General features: G+C 42.7%; 1 protein-coding gene across 1 annotated transcript; it reads right to left on the reverse strand.

The window, feature by feature from the left end:
• Positions 1–7,235: 7,235 nt before the first annotated feature.
• On the reverse strand, positions 7,236–15,110 carry GPX6 (glutathione peroxidase 6). The gene is given in 7 exon segments (XM_063707315.1): positions 7,236–7,366; positions 7,369–7,495; positions 8,703–8,774; positions 8,776–8,803; positions 9,313–9,430; positions 13,747–13,900; positions 15,024–15,110. Coding segments are annotated over 7 exon segments (717 nt in total).
• Between the last annotated feature and the right edge of the window lie 3,341 nt (positions 15,111–18,451).

An 18,451-nucleotide genomic window follows, 5' to 3' on the forward strand; every position in this document is an offset into this window, starting at 1 on the left:
TAATTTTTAGCATTTTGCAGTACCCTTCTTTGTTTTATTTCATGAGTGTTGTCCAAAATCCCACCTCACATGATTTTAAGTCCTTGAGTCCTTTCTTTTTGTGAGTTTGCCTGATATTTTTGTCTGTTCTTTATTTTCAAACTTCCTGATTGTTTCCAAGCCTGTGGGTAAGTAGCAAGCTGTGGGGAGGCAGTGTGACAAGGTATATGCAGGAAACAAAGAGCTCAGAGAGACTAGTTTTTTATTTTCACAGCATTTTAAAAGCCAATGACCCTAATTAAAAGATACTTAATCTTCCACTGGTTTATGTGGTCATAGTGAAAATTACAGTTAAGATATTGAATATATCAAATATGTAGCTCTGTGGAGAAATTGTGGCACTGGAATCTCTGATTCTAGCCAAGAACTTCCCAGAGGCTTGAGTAAAATGTTCCCAACTTGAAAATCTAGTGCAAGTAGAAGATTCAACCTTTTAATGTTGATGTTTTCTAGGTTCCATATTTGGTTGCCCTTTTTTCTGAGATGGTATTCAAAGGAATATTCCACACACTCATATCTTTGAACCTTCCAAAATACTTCCAAATATCTTGCATATTTGGAATACTGATAACTTCCAAATATCTTGCATAAACGTTTTTAGAATGCCATATGATTATAGCCAACTGCCTACAAGACATTTCCACCTTAGTATCTCATAGACACCCTGGACTCATCAAGTTCCTCCTATTATTGCTTTTCTTTTTGAGTAGCACCACAACCTAGTCTGTTAAAGTGAAAACTGTGTGATTACTGTAGATGACTGTCTTTGTCCCCTCATGCATTTGTTTTCATCAAGTGAATACGATGTCACTGCTGTTTAGATTCAAATAGCGATCCTTCCCTAACTAGCCATGGCAATTAGTATGATATTCTACGCAGAACCTGCTGTTGTGAAAACATAATTTGATGGAATTGAGAGTTTTTGCTATTCAGTTAAACTCTTAGTGAGTCAAATATGCCAAATGTAAAGTTCTATTTTTAATTTGATATTTGTTTTGTCTCTCGAGAAGCTTTTATTCTAAACAGAGAGATACAAACCTGATGTTTTGATGCACACATTAAAAAATCTGAATCAAGTTTGGCATAAAGAGATACTTAAATTTGCCAAAAAAATTATGAGAAATAATCATAAATGATGGCATATATTATGCCAAATTTATTTCTTTTTTGCATGAAGGGAATTGTGGAAATTGACCTGATTAGTTTGGACTGTCAAGAGCAGAGTTGAACCATAATCCCCACAGCACCTCAAAATCCTGAGACAAGCTTTTCATCCCCCACATGAATACTGTTTTCTGTCCCTTCTGTCCCCCAACTGATGGGGCCCCTTAAAATGTAGGATGGGTTTGAGCTTTGGTTCTTAACAAAGGACCCAGTTATGGAGGATCTGGAAGTCTTTTTTTCCCCCTGGGCCTTATACCCCATGCATATAATGCAAGGCCCACATCAGTTATCCATTCACTCTTAAATTGAGAGAAGACAAGTTAGAGAAAAGAGTTGAAAGTTTGTTTATATTTGGGACTTAGATAGGGTCTGTGAAAATGCAGTGCTGGTTTAGGAAGGCATGAAGTGGCTGGTTTCAGAATTCCTTGACAGCAGACATTGAGAGCTTGGTTTTTACATAATGTTGCAAATTATGAATATAGATTGAAGCCAGAAGGTACTCATGTGCCCTTATAACTCTTAAAATACAGTGATTTATGCAAATTTACTTTTTCAACTTTTTTTTTTTTTTTTTACAGAGTCTCACTCTGTCAGCCAGGCTGGAGTGCAGTGGCGCAATCTCGGCTCACTGCAACCTCCACCTCCCGAGTTCAAGAGAGTCTCCTGCCTCAGCTTCCCAAGTAGCAGGGATTACAGGCACCTGCCAACATACCTGGCTAATTTTTGTATTTTTTAGTGGAGACGGGGTTTCGCCATGTTGGCCAGGCTGGTCTCAAACTCCTGACCTCAGGTGATCTGCCTGCCCCGGCCTCCTAAAGTGCTGGGATTACAGGCATGAGCCACCATGCCTGGCCAATTTTTTAAACTTTATATTAGGCTTTTAAAATAGATTATTAAAGCCATTAATAATTCCTCTCCTCCTTTGGTGGGAAGTTACAGTCTGAGGACTCAATTTTTCTCTAATAAGAGGATAGAAAAATTGAATGTCATTTAGTTTTGATTACCATTCATCTTTCTGCTCCTTTCCAAATAACACTATTGTTTGTTCCGTCATATATTCTATTTATTCTATCTGTAACATATCTTCCATGTTACTAATGTACTTGTATGTGTATTTAACACAACTTATGAATTCTGCCTCTGTCTCACAAGCTACTTATTAATTTATCTATAGTTAACACATCTTCTGAATTTTGCCTTATCTTGTAAGCTATTAGCTTATGTACTATCTATATTGGTTTTATCCATCCAATTTGTTTTCCTATGTCCTATATCTGAATATAATAAAATCATACAGCAAACTCATATTTCAGGAGCTATTGAACTTAGAACTCTTTGTTTTTGGAAGGGGAGCCCTAGAAAGTCAGTATTCTGAATAGAAATGACTCTGAGGCTCTACAGATAAAGATAAAGCTCTCTTTGCCAGGTGTAGAGTGTCTTCAAACATAATTTATTAGGTGATAATTCCATTTCTATTAACTTGTCTGGCTGGAGGCAAAGAAATACAGAGGAAATTGGAAAGAGAGAAAAGAATAAAGACCTGGAAAAAGGGAAGATCCTTGAGTTATCTTTGCCTTAGTTCCTCTGAAGTTATAATCCAAAAATTGGTATAAGCTCTACATACACTCTAGGTGGCACTCTGAGGTTATAAAATGGTTCACATGGTGAGTTGAGGCCACTGTGTTTTGTTTCATTTTATTTTATTTTATTTTGAGACAGGGTCTCACTCTGTCACCTAGGCTGGAGTACATGGTGCAATCTCTGCTCAATGGAGCCTCGACCTCCTGAGTTCAAGTAATCCTCCCACCTCAGCCTCCTTAGTAGCTGGGACTATAGGTGTGTGCCACCACACCTGGCTAATTTTATTTTTTGTAGGGATGGGGTCTCACTATGTTGCTCAGTCTCAAACTCCTGTCTCGGCCTCCCAACGTGTTGGGATAACAGGCATGAGCCACCACTCCTGACCCCACTGTATTTTAAAGGCCAAAAGGAGTCCAAAAGAATTAAAACTGGTTTGCTTTTCCCTTTACAAGGAATCAAGAAAAGGTAGACAGTCAATATGGTTTCATAAGGAAAATTTTAGAGGGGCATGGAATCCCTATCCAGGAACTTCACAGAGATTCAAAGAAAAGAAAGTTTGTAACCTAACACTTGAAAGAGCAAGAGAAAACTTGCAATCAGGGCAATGCCAGCTGGAGGTCAGGAAGGGAAGCGGTAAAGAAAGAAGAGAAAATGAGAACTTTTTATTTTACTCCAAATCACAATGTATTTGAAAATATATATTAAAGAAAGATTATTTTGGCACTTGGTAAAGTTCTAGTAAAGACTTTAAGACTATTGCAATTAGGGAGAGAGACTGAACTCAATGGGGACAAATGGGGATTTAAAGCCAACAGGCAGAGTGAAGGTGTTGTAGATGATGGAAAATTACTAAGCACAGATATCAAAAGGAGGATGATTCTTGCTAAACTGGCCTAACAGGATTCTTGCTAATGGTAGGCTAAGGACTTAGAAATTAAGGGTAGAGGATTAATAATCTGCGCAGATACCAGACTTGGGGAGATTCTCAGTAAACTGATAGAAGGAGTCTTGCTGAAGGCAGTCAAAAGCCAAGGCCTACTTGAGAAGGCTAAAAGAAAAGACTGTGTTTCTATACTCTCACAATACTTCTGACACCATATGTGTGGGTTTTCCACTCCAAGCAATTCTCCAATTCTGCAGACACAAACTGGGTGTTGACACTGCAACTCAATTCTGACACTAACTACCAGTGATTAGTGCAGACCCTATAGGTGAAGGGCTCAGTTCCACAAGACTGCCCCCCACTTCACATGTCAATCATAAGTCCCAGGTTGTCACTCATATTTCTGACCAACTGCTGTAAATTGAGGGTTCCTACGACCTCCCCCTGAAGTTTGATAATTTGTTATAACAACTCACAAGACTCAGGGAAACATTTACTTAAGTTCATCAGTTTATTATAAAGGATATGACAAAGGATATAGATGAAGAGATACACTTGGCAAGGTATGGGGAGGAATATAGAGCTTTCGTGTCTTCTCTGGGGGCACCACACTCCCAATAACTCCGTGTGTTCACTAGCCCAGAAGCTCTATGAGTTCTGTTGTTTAGGAGTTTTATGGAGATTTCATTACACAAGCATGATGGATTAAATCATTGGCTTTTGATGACTGGGTCAATTATCAGCTCCTCTGCCCTCCTCAGAAGTGGGCTGGGGTGCTGAAAGTTCCAAATCTTTAATCGCCATGGATGGTTTCTCTGGCAACCAGACCTCACTCTGAAGCTATCTGGGGACTTTCAGCCACCAGTCATCTCATTAACATACACAAAGACAGTTATTATTTAGGAGATTCCATGGGTCTTAAAAGCTCTTGTGTTGGGAACCAGGGACTAAGACCAAATGTAACAAAATAACCTCTTATCATCCCTATCACTCAGGAAGTTACAAGGATTTTAGAAGCTCTGTGCCAGGAGTTGGGAGGAAAGACCAAATAAACATATTTCTTATGATGTCACAAAGGCTCAGAGAACCCTGACTAAAGTTGGATCAAGGAGAGAGTCTTTGTCAGATAACACATATTGAATTTGGACCTAAATGAAGATGATGTGGATCAGAGACTGAGGAAACTAATAAACCAAGGGCATGGCTGGATTGTCCATGTTAACCCTGGGGACACCTAAGGACTGAGTGGGAGGCAGTGTGGCTTGACTGTGCAGAGCAGTCAGTAGCCACATGAAGTACAAGAGAAGTTCTCCTTACTCATCCTATGTCAAAATGACAATATTTTCTGCAAATTCTCCATTCCTTAGAGCAATGGTCCTCAAACTTTAGCATGTATTAGGATCAACTGGAAGCCTTTTGAAAACAGACTGCTGGACCTACCCCAGGGCTTCTGGGTCAGTGAGCCCAGGAGAGATCTGAAAACTGCATTTCTAAGTTCTCAAGTGATACTACTGCTGCTGGCCAGAGGATTATGCTTTGAGAATCAATTTCCTAGAGATAGAAGTCAAGAAAGGGAAAATGATGACTGATTGTCAAGCTCCTTTTCTCAGGGCCTCTACTCGAGATTTCCCTCAATAATGACTCATTTGTGGAGGGTAATAGGTGGTCTCCACAGCCTTACCCAGATGGGCTTTACTGGGCTAGTGCCTGCATCTCCACTTGCTGTAAGTTTTGGCTGCTAATGGCTCAGAGCTGCCCCTTCTCCAGGGTATTAACTCTCAGTGGCCACCTTCTCCAAAGAATTTTCTTCAGCCAAAGGGAGCCACCTCGCCTGGGAGTTTATGCCTCTAGAGTTCAAGGGTGGGCCCATAAGCCAATGACTGACTCACATGGGCTACAAGAGGCTACGTCTCATCCTTCAAGATGGGACTGATTATAGTGTGATTTTTTCTGAAGCTAAACTCCAGCAGAAATTGCATTTTAATTCTCTCTTTTCCTGGCCCTATCCTGCTTCACAGATTCCCTTTCTTCTGAGACCATTCTTTCAATAAGCTATATGTGCCTCAATTCTTGTCTCAGATTCTGTTTACGGAGAACAGAAGCCAAGTCAAGAGGTGTTCATAAGACCACAGAAGCAAGATTTGATGTGCTCTGGGATAGACTGTGTCCTACTTCTCATATTTTGAGAATTCACCTCCCAGAATTGACACGGATACTCTCCAAGGCTAAGAGCCACCTGTGTCCACACAGTCCACAGAAAATATATTACATCCACAGACTAACTGCCACAGGGGAGACCACAGTGGTTTATTACCTCCTGCTATGGGCTGCTTTGCAAATCTGGGAATAGGTTGATTAGAGAGGGTCTGAGTCCTGGTTTTCTAGGACCTTAGAACCTTCCTGTCCTGCCTGAGAACTCTCTCCAAAAGTTTTGTGATCAGTGGAGCCTTAATGATTCTAGATGCCTGGTAGGTTGTTTGTGGGGCAGTGGATTTATGGACCCAATTAGCTCTAGTGTACCTGATTTGCGTAATAAGTTGTGGGAACTTCTGGTTAGAACAAAAAAGTTCCACAGCAATAATAGTGCCTGTGATGGTAATGATGATAATCACCTGATAGTAACCTTTTAGCTACTGTGACAGACTGGAGCTCCTTAGACACTCCTGAGAAGTCCACCCACTTCCAGAAGGTTCTAACTGTAACTTTCCTTGGGGACTAAGCTCTGCTATAGGGATTGATTGAGGAGGAGAGAAGTGGAAAATTTTATGTCTTGATCCTCTCTTTATAAAGACATTTTACATTATTATTATATTTTACATTATTATTATTGCCATCATTATCATCATTGTCATCATTTGTGACATTCTGATCTGGACTTCTGGCCCCCAAACCTGCCCCTCACCTATGCCCACCTCCCACTGCAAGGACATTTCTGTTTCTCATTTCTATGGTTTTGGCTGTCTCCAGAACAATGTTTATTTTCTCTTCAGGGACAGCCACTGGAAGGCATTAGGAGGATAGAACCTGGATTTTCAGAGCAGTGGCAGGATGAAGACCTTTCCCGCATACTCAGGCACAACACATTCAGGCTGAAGGCTGCAGTCCTCTTTCTTCATTACTATAGGAATGTTGGTCACCTGGAGCAACTGCAGGTTCCTGGGTTAGGCTGAACCAGTAACTGGAGAGAATTTTATACATTGTGTCAGCTCATCCTCTCCACCTACTTTCTGGACCTTGGTTATCCAGATCTTACCAGGTCTGGAACCCTTCTGAAGACTGTTAAGGTCCCAGAGGTACTTCACCACTTCAGAGTTGGAGAGATGGGTGTTCTTTTCCTTAATCTTCAAACACACACACACATGCACACACACACACACACACACACACACACACCATACATACACCTATGCATATACCAACAAATACAATTCTACATATCCATACACACACACACACACAGCTACACACACATGCTAAGCAGCTGCTTGGGTAGTACAGGATGGTTTGGTCATCAGGAGGCTGGGTAGGCAGGAGTGTGGAGCAAAGATGGAGGAAGACGGATGTTTTGTTAGACATTCCTGCAGGTGGGAGACAGGGTAGTTCTGTCAGTTGCCAGCCCTTCCAAGTGGGTATTGAACTGCTTTAGGTACTCCAGGATGTCTGACTTGACTGTGCTGACTGGAGCCTGGTGGAACCAGCCATGACAGGGACTCCATCGGGCCCCACCAGAAATTTCTCAAAGTTCCAGCGGATATCATGGACCTTCATGGGCTCCCAGAAGAGTTGGCTTGATGAGCCCAAAAGATCAGAGGTCGGAGGGCAGGAGTTCTGGAGCAGAGATATAGAAAGTAGAGATATACATTTATTTCTACTTTATTTCTACTTCTGTGTGGTATAGTTTTATCTCCAGACTAGAGAGTCTACTCACCATTATGTATTTTAATATATTAACTACTTTGCATGCTTCCAATCAACCACAGACACTGCAATGTATCAATACCAATACACCAACTACCAAATAACAGAGAGTTAGAGAGTATAATGGTAAATAGAAAGCATTCCTCCTTTCCCTGTCTTTCCTCTATTCCCATGATTTTATCACGATGATTCAGTAAAAGACTATTTTCTGTTTCCTTGGGCAAGTCATATCATTTCTACAGTTTGTTTCCTTAGCAGAAAAAAAAAGAGATTGATTTAGAGTAGTGGCTCGCAGAGTTTGGGGCTTCATAGGCTTCATAAGCCAGTAAAATTTCAATAACTATTTCCTTGGATATTAACGTAGAATCACTAATACTCATTTTGCCAATAAGAAAAATTAAAAGTCTACTATAAGCACACATTCAAAAATTAAGGGATTTTTAAATACTCGGTTGAACCACATAAAATTGATTATAGCACCATTTTTGAGTAAGTAAAGGGCAATTTATATGGGTAAACATAATAGTAATTTAATGTCAGAATAAATGTTGGTCTTATATTCAATAAGTTGAGCTTTATGAAAAATTCTGCATTGTCTTTTTTCCCTTGTTTGCTGTGGATGAGTGAAAATTTCAGCAGGACCAGCATTGTTCTGCAGACCAGCATTTGGGGCTGAGTAGACAAAGAGACCCTCGGGGGTCCTTCTATCCTGGTATTCTATATTTCTACCACTCTGTGACTCTAAAAGCATTTACCACATGGTATTCTGTATCATCCATGTCTGTCTCCTGATTAAATGTGAGTTCCTTCAGGGAACAGACTATGTGCTATTAATGTTTGTTAACTCATTATATAGCACATACTGGAGATCTGATAAATGATTGCTGAATGAATGAATCATTCCATTCAGTACAGGAGGGTAGTCCATGTCAGAGCTATTGTCCATCACGGGTTTCCTCTACTTAAAGCTAAAGCATCACAGCAGATATTGCCATGAGCCTTGAACTTATCTGAGCATCTCTTTTCCAAGGAGTCCAACCACAACCCTAGACATGAGCCCCACTGCTTTCAGAGCATTTCTAGCTAACCAATCCATGCCAGGTTTATACTCACGCACCTTCAGGAAAGTAAAGACCTTCTGTTCTTTTTCTCCATTCACATCCCCTTTCTCAAAGAGCTGGAAACTGGGGGACAAAGCCACTACCTGGACGCACATACCTGCAGTGAACCAAAGTTGTTCCCAGCAAGATACAAATTAAGACATGGATGGAAAATAATGGCCACCACCAATTCACTACCACAGGAAATTCAAGATAAAGGGAAGAGGCTGTGCACAGGGAAGATAAGAAAAGATAGTCTGTGGGAAGCAGGACTTTACACAATAGGCTTTATGGAGCCAATAGAGAATTCTAAGAAAATTGGAAGGCAATATTTTGAGCTTAGATTTCCTGCTTCATTTCCATTTCTTATTTCTTATACTCCCTTCTTTTCTCTATGCTTCTTTTCCATTCAATCTTCCCTTAGCCTCACCATCAAATAATTCAAAAGTAAAGAGAATATTTGAGCACTGTGAATAGAATAGATTGAATTCAAAACATCATAAGGATATGCTTCAATCCATGTATCTATGGCCCATCCCAGAAGTTTCCAGAATAGGCAGGCATCTAGGTGGAATGAGGAATGGAAATCCTGACAGGGCTTCTGCAGGGTCCCATGCAAGCACTCACTTGAGACCAACAAATATTTCTGAGTTTGTTCCTGGTTCTTGTTTTCCAAACTGGTTGCAGGGAAAGGCCAACACAATGACACCAAAATTCTTCAGCTCCTCCTGTAGTGCATTCAGTTCTGTAAGTGGAGAATGAATAGCAGGGGTGGGCTGGTCAGGAGGCTTACCTCAAGCAGTGAAAGATCACTGAATGTATCCATTTATCACATGAATAAACCGAGGACTAAGAAGGGAAAGATTCAAGATTACAGAGATCAAAGGAGTAGAGAAAAAAAAAAAAAGACTAGAGCACACGTTTCCAGAAATGCATCTAAATGGCTGCTGTTTTTCTTATACAGTAGCTCCCATGCCTGGCTACACTTTACCATCCAATGAGAACTCTTATTTTTTTTTTTAAACACACACACACACACACACACACACACACACACACACACACACACACACACACGTTGGTAGCCTTGTGTGGGAGTCCTGTTTGATTCTAAAGAGAAGTCAGATTTGAATGCCACTGTCTTCCTTAGTTGATTAATTGATCAAAAAAAATTGTAAGGAAAAAGCAAACAAAATGGAAATCCTACCCACCTATCCCCGCATCCCCCTGGCCCCACTAATACAATGTCCCATGGTGACACAACCAGACACTCCAGTTCCAGTCCCATTCCCAGGAGTACTCCTTGGTGCTCCACCCTGGGAGTGGTAGAGAAAGAGAAATTCCAAGGCTATCCTCTACAGTATTCTGTACCCTCTCCTCAATTCCAGTGACCTAACTGATGCTGCAACATGCCCTGGAACACTCCCTGGGACGCCAGGCCATAAACTCCAAATTGCTCTTTACTACTGTCAGGAACCTTCCAACTTGTCTGTTTAGACTTGAATCATAATTTCCATCTTCAGCTATTTTCAGGTAAGATTTATTCAGACCTCAGAACCTGTACTGGCCATTCTCATTCAGATTCAGCTCTGCCTGCTGGAATGTCCCCTAAGAACCTCCTCTTAAATAGAGAGTGCCTTCCTGTTTTTCCATAGTTCTTCGGTTGCTATCGAAACTCATCTCTCTCTTATCTTTGGCCATCAAGAATATTTCCTTTCTATAGCAGACACACTTAACAGACCTTGATTCTATTCCTTTGGCAAGTTTCTTTAATTCTCTCAATTTTCTCATCTGGAGTAAAATTTGAATGAGGTGCTCTTTAAAATTCTCATGAACTAATTTAATAAATTATATCACAGCAACGCAATGGAATACTATGCCTTAAAATGAATGAGGAAGCTCACCATGTTTTTTTGTTTTGTTTTTAGACAGAGTCTCTCTGTCACCCAGGCTGGAGTGCAGTGGCAGGATTTCAGCTCACTGCAACCTCCGCCTCCCGGGTTCAAGAGATTCTCATGCTTTAGCCTCCTGAGTAGTTGGGATTACAGGCATGTACCACCATGCCCAGCTAATTTTTTGTAATTTTAGTACAGACACGGTTTCACCATGTTGGCAAGGCTGGTCTGAAACTCCTGATGTTCAAGAGTGATCTGGCCACCTTGGCCTCCCAAAGTGCTGGGATTATAGGTGTGAGCCACCACTCCTGTCCCCACTGTATATGATATATCTGAAAAAGCAATGTGCATAATCATTTCTGTGTGTATGTTTGTGTATGTGTATGTGCTTGAGAGAAAGAAAGTGACAGAGAAATGTTTGCTTGTATATGCATAACAGATTTCTGGAAATATACACCATAAACTGATAATAATGTTTGCCTAAAGAGAAGGGAACATGGCAAGTGCCACTGTTAAACCTTTTTATATCTCTTGAATTTTGAATGTTGGAAGTATATTGCCTATTCAATATGTAGCAAATTTAAGTTAAAATTAAATTAAATTAAAACAAATTTAAGAGCAGCTTCACATTCCATAGAACTGCTGTTTACACATCACAACTTTTAAAATTTACCATATTTTTCAAATTTAACTTTTTGAAGGGAGGAGAATTCTTGCCTGCTAAATGATACAAAACTGTCGTTTGGGCTCTAATACCTAGGTCCTGAGGTCCTATAGTAGACACACTTGGCAGAACTTGACTCTATTCCTTTGGCAAGTTCTTTTAACTTTCTCACTTACTAAATGATACTAAATTGTTGTTTGGGCTCTTATAATAAAAATTTAGTCTGTAGCTTTTCAGGTTTTCCCTAGACTTGAGTGTACATAAAAATAAAAAAATTGAGGCCGGGTGTGGTGGCTCATGCCTATAATCCCAGCACTTTGGGAGATTGAAGCAGTTGGATCACTTGAGGCCAGGAGTTCGAGAGCAGCCTGACCAACATGGTGAAACCCAGTCTCTATTAAAAAAAAAAAAAATTAGCTGGGCGAGGTGATATGCACCTGTAGTCCCAGCTATTTGGGAGGCTGAGGCAAGAGAATAGCTTGAATCCCAGAGGCAGAGGTTACAGTGAGCCAAGATTGTGCCCCTGCACTCCAGCCTGGGCGACAGAGCAAGACCCTGTCTCAAAAATAATAATAATAACAAAGGGACCCCCAAATTATTTTAAATGCGTGATTCTTATCCTAATCTGTACTTTGAGAGCATCTTTTTATGCATAATTTTACCATTAAATTGGAAAAGTATTCAGCTTCTCTTGGTAAATGTGAGCCATTTGTACTTTGGAGGAGCCGGAATTTTATTAGAATTTTGGCTTAAATCATGTAGCATCCTCTGAATGTTAATTTTAAAATGTCAAAATTTGGTGAGCCAGATCTTTTAGACATGAGATTAGAATATGCTTGACTTTAAGTGTTACTTAAAAGGGCTAAAATTCTGGGATTTTTATTACTGAAAATCCATTAAGAAAAATTGATAGGGTTTATATATTTTTGATCAGCTGAACAGATAATAGTGTCAATGTGTGGAAAATTTTTCTTAAAACTTGTTTTTGTATAGACCAGGTGCGGTAGCTCACGCCTGTAATCCCAGCACTTTGGGAGGCCAAGGCTTGTGGATCACTTGAGGTCAGGAGTTCGAGACCAGCCTGGCCAACATGGCAAAACACTGCCTCTGCTAAAAATGCAAAAAAACCACAAAAATTAGCTAGATATAGTGGTGCACGCCTGTAATCACAGCTACCCGGGAGGCTGAGGCACAAGAATCACTTGAACCTGGGAGGCAGAGGTTGCAGTGAGCTGAGATCACACCACTGCACTCCAGCCTGGGCGACAGAGCAAGACTGTCTCAAAACAAAACAAAATTTGTTCATGTATTATTTTGATCCACTTCTCTGTGGCATTTGGTGCAATAAATCTTTTAAATTTATCTTGAGCCATTTTTTAAAAGCATAAAATAAAGTTCTTGGCCTGTCCAAAGCTGTATCTATCTCTAGTATAATTGATCTAGAATTTTAAATAACCTTTTCTGGACCAACAGTAATACAAAACTCTTCTCCAATAAGGGCACAAAGGAAATGGAAACATACCTCAGCTACCACAGAAGGTTAGGCCAAGGTTGGCGAGATAGAGCATTCTTCTACATTGCCAGTCACACTACACAGCCCTTGTACCAATCAAAGGCTGCCCAGACAGAAAACTTCATTTCCCTCTTTGTCATTTGCAGGTGCCTACAGAACCCAAGGGCATTTTCCAGAATATCAAAGATCACTCATCTCTCCTGTTTTTATCAGAAGTAACCGATGAGAAGCATAAAATCAGTCCTTGAAAGCCAGGTATCTGGCCTGGGAGTCACAGCTAGGCTTTAGCACTCTCCTAGGAAACATAAACAATTTCATAGAACAGTTTCATACAAACAATATCACACAACATGTGACCATGATGAATCAAGGCAAAAACAAGGCCACTGCATAATTGTAACTGAACACAGACAAAGCATGAACATTGTCCAAATCGCAACAGTCACCAGGTACCACCCTATTCTTGCCAATATGAGTGACTGCTGCTTCTTTACCAGTTACAGCTTTAGTCTTTGTTTCTCTCCCCATGTAGATATGATTGATTAAGACACCAAATCATATAATTGCTCACAGTTCTTGATGGCATCCAATCCAGAACAGAACTTCAATTCCTTGAACTCATCTCCAAATCACGTAACAAAAGTTCAGATTCTATAGTAAGTCCTTTCTAATACTTTCTTATTAAGAAACCCCATGGTTCTCTATAGAACATGTTCTCCTTCAGGGTACCGAGTAACACATTCAACTTGTTCAACTGCAAGTGTGCTCCTGGTGGTCTTTAAGTCTTTGGGAAGGTCTTAGTCCTCAAATCTGGAAATAATTATCCTGATATTCTAAGGAGCAGAGCAGGAGCAGCATTTAGGGAGGTAGAGTCACCTGATCAGTTCTCCCATCGCATCCTCCAATAACACATTGGTAAAACCTTCTGGAATTAGAATATGGCTATCTGGCAATGCTGCTTCCAAAAGAGTTGAAACGTGAGTTCTTACCAGGACACTGAGCTGCCAAGCCTCAATAGGTGGCCACATTGACAAACAGGACGTGCTTGCCTGCAAACTGCTTGAATTGGATGTACTCCTCGCCGTTGAGGGTGAGGGCTCCATACTCATAGATGGTGCCTGTCACCCCTTTGTTGCAATCCACCTGGAATGTTACAAAAATAACCATAACGATATAAGATAAACAATAATTCCCAACATTTGTGGACTTTTTCAAAACACTCGAAGACCCTTCATGTAATATCTTGAAATTCTAATAACTGAAGGGATCTTTCCAAGTAAAATTTTTAGTTAGAGGTGATGCCGTAGCTAGAATTTATGTCTTCTAAATTACAAGCCATTTTTGTGTGTGTGTGGCAAGACAAGCATTTCATAATATTCTTCCCGTTTCCAGAAGATTAATAACATTTACCTCTGTTCCCTGACACTGCATTCTCCCCCGACATCCTAACACCCCGTTCAAGTCATGCCGTCCTCTCTCAGATACTCTTAACAGATTTTTGCAGGATTTCTCATAAGTAAGTTTTGCACAAACTTCTCATCTACATGTTCTTATATTGTAATTCCTGTCCCCCAAAATCAGGCCCATAACTTCTCCAGATGCCACTGAAGGGCCTTTCCAGGCTTGCCAATGGAGTAATCACTGGTGATGGGGGGAGGGGCGGCCGGGAAGTGCTGGGTAGAGAAAGGCGAGTACCTGGCTGGGGCTCCACCCTCGGGCCTGTGCCTACCGACCTACATGAGGACAGGCACTCCTGCCTTCTCACTCAAATGGGCCTGTGCCTATAAAAACCCTGAGACCCTAGCAGGCAGAGGCACCGGCGCTGGATGTGGAGAGGAGCACATCAGCGGAGGAATACACTCAACTGGCTGGACGTGGAGAGCAATGCACCATCGTGGTGAGAGGTGACAACATGCTAGCAGCCCTCATAGCCTTTGCTCGCTCTCGGCGCCTCCTCAGCCTTGGCGCCCACTCTGGTCGCGCTTAAGAGGCCCTTCAGCCCGCGGCTGCACTGTGGGAGCCCCTTTCTGGGCTGGCCAAGGCCGGAGCCGGCTCCCTCAGCTTCCGAGGAGGTGTGGAGGGAGAGGCGCTGGAGGGAACCAGGGCTGCATGTGGCGCTTGCGGGCCAGCGCGAGTTCCACGTGGGAGTGGGCTCAGCGGGCCCGCACTCGGAGCGGCCAGGGCCAGCAGCTGCTGTGCTCGACTTCTCGCTGGGCCTTAGCTGCCACCCCGCGGGGCGGGGCTTGGGACCTGCAGCCCGCCATGCCTGAGCCTCCTCCTGCTCCGTGGGCTCCTGGGCGGCCCAAGCCTCCCCAACAAGCGCCGCCTCCTGCTCCACGCCGCCCAGTCCCATCGACCACCCAAGGGCTGAGGAGTGCGGGCGCAGGGCGCAGGACTGGCAGGCAGCTCCGCCTGTGGCTGCGGTGCGGCATCCACTGGCTGAAGCCAGCTGAGCTCCTGAGGCTGGTGGGGACTTGGAGAACCTTTATGTCTAGCTAAGGGATTGTAAATACACCAATCGGCACTCTGTATCTAGCTCAAGGTTTGTAAACACACCAATCAGCACCCTGTGTCTAGCTCAGGGTTTGTGAATGCACCAATTGACATTCTGTATCTAGCTGCTCTGGTGGGGAGGTGGAGAACCTTTGTGTGGACACTCTGTATCTAGCTAATCTAGTGGGGAGGTGGAGAACTTTTGTGTCTAGCTCAGGGATTGTAAAGGCACCAATCCGCACCCTGTCAAAACAGACCACTAGGCTCTCTGTAAAATGGACCAATCAGCAGGATGTGGGTGTGGCCAGATAAGAATAAAAGGAGGCTGCGGGAGCCAGCAGTGGCAACACGCGTGGGTCCACTTCCACACTGTGGAAGCTTTGTTCTTTCGCTCTTTGCAATAAATCTTGCTGCCGTGCATTCTTTGGGTCCACATTGCCTTTATAAGCTGTAACACTCATCGCGAAAGTCTGCAGCTTCACTTCTGAAGCCAGCGAGACCACGAACCCATCGGGAGGAAAGAACAACTCCAGACGTGCTGCCTTAAGAGCTGTAACACTGACCGCGAGGCTCTGCAGCTTCACTCTTGAGCCTCTGCAGCTTCACTCTTGAGCCAGCAAGACCACGAACTCGCCAGAAGGAACAAACTCTGAACACATCCGAACATCAGAAGGAACAAATTCTGGACACGCTGCCTTAAAGAACTGGGCTTCATTCTTGAAGTCAGTGAGACCAAGAACCCCCCAATTTTGGACACAGTAGGAGCACACCGGAAGGCCATCGACAGCCGAAGGACATGGAGTTTGGCCGGGCTCCAGGGAAAAACCATCTCTCTTTTGGCTCCCCCATCTGATGAGAGCTACTTCCACTCAATAAAATCTTGCACTCATTCTCCAAGCCCACGTGTGATCCGATTCTTCCCGTAAACCAAGGCAAGATCCCTGGGATACAGGAAGTCCTCTGTCTTTGTGATAAGGCAGGGGTCTGATGGAGCTAACACAAGCTGCCTATGGGTGGCTGAACTAAGAGCAGCACCCTGTACCACACGCTCACTGGGGCTTCAGCTGTAAACATTCACCCCTAGACACTGCCTTAAGGTTGGAGCTCCACAATCTGCCAGTCTGTATGCTCCCCCTCTGCTCCCATACAGGTTTGAGCGGCAGGGAACTGAAGCAGCGAGCCACACCCCCCATTGCATGCCCTGTGCGAGGGACAAGGGAACTTTTCCGGTTTCACTGATACCTTGAAAACTCATCCTTGGCATCCACTTCTTTATATTGTGGTGAAACAGCCTGAACTGCTCATGAATTAAAGTTCATAAAATAGCACAGAGCGGAAAAACTTTTCTACCCACAAGCATGCCAAGAATAAAAGGCATACAGAACCTGGAACAAAAGGCTAACATGTTATCTGGTAAGAGAGGCTATAGTCCTGGCCATATGAAGAAAAGTCATAGAATTTTAGAGTAATTTAAACTGGGCTTCACAGGATCTCAGTCCATAAAAGCATACCCCATGCAGGGAAGGAATTGCCTGTGGGTGAGCTACTGTGGGCAGAGTGGGGCAAGAAACTCTTTATCATCTTCTGAGTTTGTTACCACGACACAAGGCCACAGCTTCTCCTTCATTATCCTTGGAGAGAAGGAGGCTTGACCTAGGGGCAAGCCCTTTCCTTTTAAGTCCGTATTTCTGTACACATCTGTGCATATACATTAGTCACAATATTTGGGAACATTAGCCTAAGAAACCCACTATGATGGAGTTATCATCTATATGCCTGCATTCTTTTTGCCTTCATGACACCTTACGTCTGAGCTAAATAATTTCCAGCATTTGTCTTTCTTGCTACTATAATAAAAAGTCACACGGAAATCACCATGTGAGCTGTCATTTGTATGCCTCCATTTTCTTGCCTTTGTGCTACCTTAGCTCTGGGTGCAACAACTTCCAAAGATTTGCTTCTCATGAGGATGTCACTCTGTGAAATGAGATGCAGAATCCCAAGAAAACTGCAGACTCGAAGAGCTCAATCCTTCCTACCCAGTTTTCAGTTCTGCTCTAGTTTGCTTACATCTGTTTGAAGAAGACAGAATACCCTAGAACACAGCTTTTACTTCACAAGATGATATTTTACATCGAGAATTCCACACCCAACCAGGCAGCAGTGGCTGACATAGATCTGAATGACCCTTGGAGGTTGTCCGTTCAAGTGATCTGTTACCTTTATGGAAAGTAAGTCAGTAAGCTGTCTTATGGCTTGTAATAGGCACCATCTTACACTTCATATGAATCCAGTAACAGAGATTAAAGCTCAAAGCTTCAGGTGTGGAGACCTGCATGAGTATCAACCGGAAGCATTTTAGAAATGCAAATTCCTGGGCTCCCCCTAAAACTTACTGAATCAGAAACTCTTGGGTGGGGCCCAGCAATTGTGCTTTAACCAGCTGTCTCTTAGGTAAGCTCAAGTCTGGGAATCACTGCATTATATGATGGGCATTGTACACCACCTTTTATAGAGGACAGAAAGGAACAAACAAAAGATATATAATTGGCATATGGCCACCACTGAGGCTGCTTTTGAATAAATTCATCTGATTTTAAAGTTAAAATTTGCGGGTGCCTCAAGTGATCTGCTCAGTCTGCATCCTAAGACATATATACACATCTTTCACAGGGGTGACTATGGACATCCAGTGGGGGGACTTTTCTAAATGGCATCAGGAGATTTGGGAGCAACACCAAGATCTGAGAACAAAGCCTACTCTGAGCTGAGCTTTGTCTCTACCTCACTTCATGACCTTCCCTAAAATTAATATTAGTGGACAACCATATTGGCCTTGTGCATTTTATTTTTCTAGGGGTGTGGTGGTGGGGAGCTCGTCTTTCTGTGACCTAGAAACTCATAGTGCAGATCGCAACCCCAGATTCTCTCACCTCTTCCTCTGGGTTTCTGGCTGAGCAGCCTCTCCAGGAGTAACCAGGGCAGCCTCCCTGTCAATCCATTTGCGACTTCATGCCTCATTTGTTGGGATCCACAGCGCTACCCCAAGTTATGGACCAGCATGAAGGGGACAGGCTCTAGGCTATCAAGGGGCCACCAGGGGGAAGTGGCAAAGGGGAATGTGCTGAGGCAGCCTCCCAACCCCACTTCACATACATTCAGTTCAAAGAGCTACTAGGTGCAGAGGAAAAGATGCAAGTA

The sequence above is a fragment of the Gorilla gorilla genome, chromosome 5, assembly GCF_029281585.2.
Source record: "Gorilla gorilla gorilla isolate KB3781 chromosome 5, NHGRI_mGorGor1-v2.1_pri, whole genome shotgun sequence".
In the NCBI taxonomy this organism is placed as follows: Eukaryota; Metazoa; Chordata; class Mammalia; order Primates; family Hominidae; genus Gorilla; species Gorilla gorilla.